Source organism: Buceros rhinoceros, unplaced genomic scaffold (assembly GCF_000710305.1).
Source record: "Buceros rhinoceros silvestris isolate BGI_N320 unplaced genomic scaffold, ASM71030v1 scaffold3514, whole genome shotgun sequence".
NCBI lineage: Eukaryota > Metazoa > Chordata > Aves > Bucerotiformes > Bucerotidae > Buceros > Buceros rhinoceros.
The window spans coordinates 855-10,079 of NW_010409869.1; the positions used below are offsets into that span (position 1 = coordinate 855).

The following is a 9,225-nucleotide window of genomic DNA, read 5'->3' on the forward strand; positions in this document are numbered from 1 at the left end:
AGGAATGCCTCTTTTCCCGTTTTTTAGGCAAGGCGGTTTTTCTGTGCTGCAACACAAAAAGGGTAGTGAAATCTAACTTGGTTATGACATCATGGCTTTAGGAGGAATTCTGAAGTGACTGACTTAGATTGGACAGTCATTGTCCACGTGCACCATTTAGTTTGGTGCATGATGTGAGTAGAAAGTGAGTCAAGAGGGGAGGAAAAAATCTGTACCTCCAAAATGCATGTGGTACACCAGGAAGGTTAGAAAGGTGTCAGTGTGATTCTTATGAAAAATAGTCTCTCTTAAACAGGAAAACTTTTTTTATTTTTGCTTGGTTGGTTTTTTTCCCCCTCAAGAAAGTAGACACTGATTGGTTCTGTTAAAAAGCTCATTAGTGTGCGTTCTGGATGTCTCCTCTGAAAAACTCTCTCAAGTGAGTCATCCTTTCAGCTATGTCACAGTGAGGGAAGAAAAGCTTGAATGCTGTGTAATGCAATAATTGGAACATGTCGCATAGTTTTCTGTAACAGTTGTAAGCAGTTGCAGTGTTTAGAATCTGTCTCTTAAAACCTGGGCATCTTCAAGCAGAATGGAGAACAGCTGGACCAAAAAAATAGTGCATTTAAATGCTTTTCTGTTACCTTTTCATAATCATTGATAGACACACAGTGGATTTCTCTGAGTAATGTTGGTAAATAGGACATTATAGTTCTGTTGGTACATTACAGTAGTTATTTTCCTTGCACAAAGATACAGATGATGCATTGAATCTGTTGAAAGGCCACAGGAGCTTAGGTGTGTCCAGCAAAATGTGTATCTTTAGGAATTAAAGATGAGGTTCGAGTCTTATTGTTGTCATTTTCTAAGTAGCTTACATTGTAATGCTAAAGAAGGAAAACCAGTACCCAGCTCTAATGTTTAAACAACATGCCGTGGTAGCTAAATGAACTTTCTGAGTTAAACCACTCTTAGCAGTGTTATCTGTACCTCGTATTTGTCTGTTGTGGTAAATTTTGCCTAGAGCTGTAGCAAGATTGGGATTAAAGTGGCATCATCTTCATGCATTACTCATTTCATAAAGCTTGAGTGAGGAATCAGAAAATTGTTCTCTTCCCGTTCACCTGCTTAGTATGTCACAACAATCTTACTCTCTTCCTGTTAGGAGCAAGAACAGCCCTTTTTAAAGGTGAACACTTCATACCCAGGATAAGGGAAGCAGCCGGCAGCCTCTGAGAACCAGAGAGGGGCTTTGTCTATTCTCTGGGGTTTGATTCCTCTCTGCTTCTGTCCTGTATGTCTCAGGCCTGTCCATTCCAGTTTACTTCCAGCTGAGTTGAAAGAGGATAGATGAGAAGTTCAGTTTCATGTGGATGAGAGGAATCTACTTTTTCTGTCTGGTTAGCAGCGAATTATCTAAAAATCCAAGCATGGATGTCTGAGATTAACCATGTGTGAGGGAGAGACAGACAAGGAGAAGAGTGCTGAGTAGGGTACGCCTGTCATGTGGGAGGGAGAAGGGCAGTTATGTTCTCCATTGGACTGGTCTGTATACTAAAACAGAGTCTTTTAGCTCTGGACATTAAGCATTTTTCTAACAAAGAGGTGGACTGCGTAAACTTCATGCAGCTCATCACATAGGCTTTCCAGAAGAAAAAGTACTATCCTAAGTTGAATTGAGGGCAGATCATATTTTAAGTGGTTGTCTATTTCTCTCTGCGTTTCCTTCTTTCCCAGTTCGGTGGCAGTTCCTGTGAGAAAGTGGACTGCTCCTTTCCTCTTGGTAGTGTGTCCGTATGCTGTGCAGTCTCTCCTTGAAGACACACTCTGTAATGCCACCGAGGGTTGAGCCTTAAGTAAATAAATGGATTTCTAAGGTTTTGTATTGCTAAATCAGAGTTTATTTTCTTTAACTTAACTTGGGGTTTTAGGATGGAGGCCATACAAATGAATATATTGAGACTGTTGGGGAAGATCACAGTCCTGGAAGGGAACACATTCCTTTTAGGAATTCCTACAGAATTAGAAAAAATAGATGACTTCTATTATGAAATAAAAACTCTTGTTAAAAATCTGTTTTAGTTTCAAAATCTACCATACTCAAAAGTGTAAATCTGATTGTTACATTATGCATAAAACAGTTAGTTTTTTAGTTGGTTATAAAAGATGGATGTGAAGTATATAATTCTAAGGAAGTGTGACTGTAAATAAATATTTTTTTTGTTTTTTTTCTGATGCAGCTTCCTGTCTTCTGACAGATAGTGCATGGCGGCTTATCCTAACTTTTTCTTGAAGTGAGGTGGGAAATCTGTCCAATAATCCAGCATCGGTAAGACAGAGAAGGTAATAATAAATGTATGGTTTTGGAAAGAAGGTGAAAGAAAACCTGTGAATGGAAGCACTTTTTTTTTTTTTAATGCTTTAAATTAAAAAACAAACAACTTTTGCAAAACCCTGTCCCTTTACAACCAACTTAAAGTGTTAATTAGACTGAGCTGATATTTCTGTAGTCATGACTTCTGTGTTGCAAACAGTGAATAATGCATTAGCGAAAATTCACGATAGTATAAGCTTCACTGTTTCATCATAGTGTCTCAGCAGCAATCTGGCTGTGTTAATTGCAGGTCTCTTCACTGCCTACCTCCTGTTTCGTCTGATTAAGAGAATGAATTTTGTTCAATAGTTGCTAGTCTCTTTTTTTGGATGTCACTGGGCTAAACAAAGGGATTTGCACGAAATGCATCTTTTATATTAACTACCAAAAAACCCCTAGAAACTGAATTGTAATCTAGAGATAGTATCATCCTAGTGCAAAACATTGCCATTGAAACAGTGGAGGTGCATCAAGGTATGATGAATTAAAGGCTTTTTAGCTGAGTGTCTTGTTTCTCTAGTAGGAGAGAAGTAATTTTCAGTGCAGTACTTTAAACATAGACTGGCTAAAGCAAAATCCATTTTTCTCATAAAGCACTGTATTATAACATCCTTAAAGGTAAGGGAAAAATACCTGCATATTTCTACCAAGAATTCTTTTTCCACAAGTGAAGGAACAGCATGCTTGCCTGCATGTGGCATTGGAAATGGCAATTTTGGAGCGTAGAGCTACCCACTTTTAAGATCTCTGCATTTGTACTTCAGATGTTAAGATAACTGCTTCTTTAATTTCTTCTAATTCCAGATCTGTTGTTTTGTCTGTGTCCAAAACTGTGAAGAAGGAAGGGGACATATGGCTAGTTATCTAGCTCTTTTTTTTCCATTCCTCTGCTCAGTAACTTCTCTGTAGTTTTTGGTTTTCTAAAAAGCATAAAGCCTTTGTGGTTTTTAATGAGAGATGCCTGATATGAAGTGATAATTTTTAATGCGTTATAAAGTGTTAAAGATAAAACTCTGAAATATATGCTGTGTGCTGCTTGGACACAAGATGACTTTGTTGCCCTTCGTTTTAAGTTGGAGTGGTTGTCCACCTCTCTAAAAGCACTGATAGTAACCAACTATTCTGACCATGTACACTGCGTAACAAATTTGTGGCTTTGATCCCAATGATTAGCCAGTGTGTGGTCTATTGAGAAGCTTTTAAATATCTAAAATCTTGGTTAAAACATCGTAGTCAAAATTTCAAAAAAGGAAAAAAATTTGTAACTTCCTTTCTGGAGAGGAACCCTCGATGTGTTCTGATCATGCATGTAATAAACCAAATGTTTAGCTCTTCATTTGATTGTTCATGAAATAATGTATGATTCAGCTCGATCCCCTTAGTAAAGCCACCTTACCACCTATAATCTTTCAAACAAGATACATTGTTCTGGCAGTCTTTTCTTAAAATAATAATAAAAAAAAGCCCTTTGCTGGCCGTCATAATTATGAGGGAAGTAAGAATAATTTAATAAGGTGATAATGTATCCAGTGTAGCATTGTAAGGCTGACAGCTTTTGCTGTAATTTCAGTTTCACTGACAGAGTATCTTGTATCTCAAAAGCAAGTCCTGGGGGATATTAGTTCATTTTTGCTTTTTTCCATGACAGTTTACAGCTGGTATCTTACCAAAAAAACACCTAAGTCTGAAATTTCCAAATGTCACATATATTTAAAAGCTGTCTGACTTTTAAAAATAGTCTTTACTTTTAAAGACTGAGTGCTGGGAACTGTGGTAATTGTTAATTTGAAATGTTGGATCTTACAGAGTTCTCCTTTGTCTGTGGGCTCAGTTAATGTATTGTGCACTTTGTTGTTTGAGAAATTAGTGCATCATAGAATGTGTTCGAGAGAGTTTCTCTGGAGAGCTTCCTAACAGTAATGTTTTCCAAAGATGGAAAGCTTCAGAACTGTAATCAGTTTAAATAACTGTAAGTTTATTTTTCTAAAGTGTTTTAGATGTTTTGTGTTAACAGGTCTGCAGGTGATAAGGAATCCACCATGAATGGGCAGCTGGACTTAAGTGGGAAGCTGATCATCAAAGCTCAGCTTGGGGAAGATATTAGGAGAATTCCTATTCATAATGAAGATATCACCTATGATGAATTGGTGCTAATGATGCAGAGGGTTTTTAGAGGAAAACTTCTGAGCAATGATGAAGTCACAATAAAATACAAAGATGAAGGTAAAGTTTAATTACTACTATTGCGGTTTAATTACTACTGTTGGTCTGATAAGATTTGTCTAGGGACAGAAACCGTGAAATTCACCTCTTTAAAATTCTGAAAGTCATTGGCAAACAAGGGATTTCTTGTGAAATCCTTTGAATCAGACAATAGAAGCCATATGTCTTGTGCTTATGCTGTCTTATTGTATCTCCTCCAGTTTTGCTGAAATAACAGCTGTTTGAAAGTTCATTTTTTGCAGCTGCAGGAAACCGATGTTACTACAGGTTTCTCTTCTGTCTGCTCGTTTAACCATTTTTTTGTGGGTCAGTGATAAAGTGGATTTGAAGGGGAGGAGTGAATGAACACATGGCAATGCACGCCCTTATAAGACTTTGAGAACGTGATTTATGTGGTAATAATTCTTGATTATATTTTCCTCCACCATTAAAGATTAGAATAAACTTTTAATTTAACCTGAAATATTTATTAATCTTTCCCTTGTATGGCTATTTGGGTCTGGACATCAGTTATTTCGAAGAAAATCTTCATCATTAGTGTTAAACGAATACAACCTTAGGAGAGAAGGCCTTCCACAGAATGAAAAGGGCGTTGTTTGAGAAGCATAGAGAGTTGTGGTTTGGAGGTTTTTCCCTCTTTGAGTGTCAGTGTAGGGCATGGATAAGTGGCTTAATTTGGGACACAGGGGTCGTATTCATAAAATGAAACTTGGGATGAAGTGATAAAATCCAAAGTTGCTTAGTCAGATCAAAGATTGTGTGATAATTATGCTGCTGTACAGTAAAAGAGCTACATTACTGAAGCATCCAGGTTAATTTTTGTTAATAGCACTAGGAAACTTCAGCATGGTCTGTACCTAAAATGTCAAATAACATTGTTCCTACATCTGGGCAATAAAAGTTCATCTTGAATGACCCTGAGATAATTTTTTCAGGTTCATAAAGCTTTTGAGAGACAATGCTCATCAAAATTAATATGCAATGAAGGGCTAATATTTTGGGTCTTGATATCTAGTGGGAAAGTGCGCTTAGTGGATATGTGGTGGTTTTGTTTTTTCCTCTTGTTACATAATCAGTTTCTTTCTGGAATGAGAGGTGAGAGGAGGTTCATGGATGCTTTTTCATTAGGTTACAGCTTCTAGTATAATTTTTTGCATCCTTACCTGTTCTGTAAGTATAGTTCTCTGTTTTCCTGTATGCTTCTATCTGTCTTTTGAAGAAGATGACGGAGTCTGTAATTATGGTTTCATTTTTTTGTTGTTGTCTTTCACAGCCTATAGATCTCCTACTTGAAATTTTAGCTTTCTTTGTCTCAGAATGTACTACTCCCTTGTGATGTGTAATTTTAGTATATGTTATCCTAGCTGATCATCATTACTAATAACATTTAAACATTGTTACTCAGAGGAAGTTGCAAGGGATTAAGAACTAAGAAAGAACTAGGCTTCAGTTTGGTCGTCATATGAGGACCGTGGTATTCTTGACTTTGTTTCAACTAAGCTACAATTCTTCTTTAACTCTATTTCAATTATTAGAAGCATGGGAATACATACCTTCCAGCTATTTCTGTTTTGTTATTTATCTCTCCAGACCTGGAGGAACACTTGTCTTAATCTGTGTATAAAGAGAAATCTTAAGTTGGTCTGAAGATTTCCACTACTTCTACAACCTCGATCTGGGTCTTCGCAGAATTCACGTGCATGTGCTGTTTGAGCATTCAGAAGCGTACTTCCTCTACCCCTCCTGACTTTTATTTTTTGTTGCTGTAACGTGTTAGTGATCTTCAGGCCTGGATATGGGATTTTCTTGATAAATTTCTGCAGAATATTGTAGCTTTGTATCTAAATCGAACTATCATGATCCTCAAATCTAACATGTTTTGTTCTTTTCAAACTTGTGTGCTTAATCAAAGATGCTAGGAAATTTTAAATCCTAGTCCTTCTGTCTCTGAATTTGTGGACTAAGATGTCAGAAGCGTATTCTTAAGTTATATGTAGATTATGTGGTGCTTTTATTAATTACAAGGGAGAAGAAGTATTGATTTGATTACTGCCATTTGGAGTTAGGTTTTATGTTTGAGCTGGGCATCTTTCAAATTTATGAACTAAAGAAATGCTCTACTAGATGTGAAATCATTTCATCTACTAGGTGTGAAATCATTTTTCCTCCTTAAGCTTCTTGAATTTGTAGTAGTACCTAATGTCTGCAAAAAACACCCCAAACAAACCAGTGGGGACTGCCAGCAGTTGATTTGTATGAATTGAAGTGTAGAAGTGCATCTTAAGCACCATATTATTGAGTTAATATGCTGAAGCCCCTATGGAGCCAATATAGAAACTTTTTTTTTTTAAGTTAGGCTTGAATTTAAATCTAGAGTGCCTAATGTCAGATTAGTCTTTTCATTCTTGTTTGTTACTACCTTGCAGTTGGAAGTTGATGTCTTTGTGTCAGAGCCAGTAGTGAGTTATTCACTCATACTGCATGTAATCAAGTCGGCGTCCTAATCAATATTGTCTGTACCTTTGAATTTACCAAAGTGAAGGAAAACCTCATTTTTGGTGTGGGTTTTTGGTTTTTTCTTTTCTTCCAAAAAGGAATAGGAAGAAAAGAAAGATGAGGGTAGATAAAACTATCAGATGAGGAAGCATAGTTGTCAGGGCCAAGGACAGATTTCTAATGTCATAAAAATTTGAATGCATCATCATGAAGAATTAATGCTAATTTCTAATCCATTCGTAAGTTAAGGGAGTCATTAGCTTATACCAAAGATTAAAAAATATGTAGTTGGTGTAGCAAGGAATATTTAGGGTACATGGGAAATTGTAGGCAGTGAAAGCTATGTTCCTTGTGAAAATGAGAAAGCTAAGGTCTTGAAATAACAAGATTAGTAAAGAAAAATAAAGGGAAGTCTGTTTTACTTTTTGGTGCATTGTATATTCCTATCTATATTGTGATAACAGTTAGTAAGTTTTATTGATATTCCTTAAAATGAAAAGTTTCCTTGATTAATATACTTAAATTGTCAGAGTTTTGTATGGCTTGACATAGACACATACATTGTGAATGCTGGCATATGCTCTACATGGGCAATGTAGAGCTTGACATGGGCAATGGACAGCTTGATGGCTGTCGATAGAAATCATAGAACTGACTTTACGCATCTGAAAAGATTGTGTACTTGGTGCTCTTCAACCTTTTTTTCTGCTGGCAATTTAAGACAGCAGCTATCATCATTATTCCTAATGCTTTCAACATAAATGTTGAAATAGGTTAGGGAGAGTAAGATGGAATGATCTGGATTTTTATTAGGTGACGTTAATCTGTGTAAACCGAGTGTATTAATATATATTTTCATTTGCCTGTGCAGGGTAAACTGTTTAGAACATGCAGCGTGTTCAAGCAGCGAATTTGAATATTGACTGGTTTGACAGAAAAGCTTCATAAGATGGTCTGCCAATGTTGTGTGTTGTCAAGTGAAGTAATTATAATTTATTTTGTTACCAGAAGAATATGGAATAGAAGGGTTAAGACACCAGTAGGTTTTGGTATCAGCATTTAGGAAAAGATACTGAAAAGCTGGAGGAAGTGTTTGAGTTGCAGGAACATCCTCCACCCCCACCCCACTTTACTCCCAATGAGAAAGGATTGATTAACTTTGATAAAGTTACTTGTTTGGGACGTGAAAGTGTAAGTCTTGTTATGGATTATAATGGCAAACAGGGACATTATTAACCTCCTTTTCTGGGAATTGGAGAGGCTCCACTGCGACGTCTGTGCTCAGTTTTGACCCCTGAACCCCAGGCTAAAAAGACTTGGAGAAGCTGGAGAGAGTCCAGCAGGATGTGGGCAGTGATGAAGGGCAGGTGGCCTACAGGGAGCATTTGCAGGAACTGGGCTTGAGTGTGGTGCTGAGGGAAGAGCTAATAGCAGTCTCCGATTAACGGAGTAGGAGTTGCAAAGGCTGTTGAATCCAAACTCTTCTTGGTAGCACCAGATGGCGGTGGTCATAAATAGCAGTTTGAAAGATTGAGCATGGATTTTGGCCAGGAGGGCAGTGTGTCAGTGGAGCAGGTTGTGTCGTGGAGTTTTGGAGCCTGCATTCTTGAAGACTTCCCAGTCTCTTCTCAGTGAATCCATGACTGATACTGCTATCACCCAATGTTTTTTGAGATTGTGAAAATGCGAACAGGACATAGGATACAAAAAAAAAGGCAAACCCAAACCTTTGGAAAGAACAACACTTCTTTAAGTAAAACTTAAATTATTTTGCCTGTCATCAGTTTGTGAAAACAACTTTGAAGACTCACAGGCATTGTTAGTTGTTATTAATGAATATATACTATAGAAAAAACGATACTAAGAAAACCTTCTATTGCAGAGGTACTGCTTGTAGTCAGGTATGCCAGAATTGGAGCATTTAGTTCTTAAAATTTTGTGCTTTTTTCAATTTGCTATAATGTGTTTTATCACTCTTCATATGGAAATACTCATTTTTTGGAAAATTTAACCATTTCTTTTGTTCAGTTGGAACTTTGTCACCAATGCATAAATAATAGCTCAATTTTTAGGCCATAATATGTAATTAAAAACACGTTTCCGTTGTCTGTCCACAGAGGCTTCTCGTAACAGTGTCATAGGGAAGAGCG

The 9,225-nt window shown here is 36.9% G+C and overlaps 1 protein-coding gene across 1 annotated transcript in view; it reads left to right on the forward strand.

Annotated features, from left to right (window-relative positions):
- TFG (TRK-fused gene) overlaps nt 1-9,225 on the forward strand; it is a 24,917-nt gene that overhangs the window by 854 nt on the left and 14,838 nt on the right. The window contains exons 2-3 of the mRNA XM_010135365.1: nt 2,223-2,325; nt 4,371-4,579. Of these exons, the coding sequence (XP_010133667.1) occupies nt 4,396-4,579 (184 nt within the window). The 5' untranslated portion in view covers nt 2,223-2,325; nt 4,371-4,395. The remainder of the gene's footprint in view (nt 1-2,222; nt 2,326-4,370; nt 4,580-9,225) is intronic.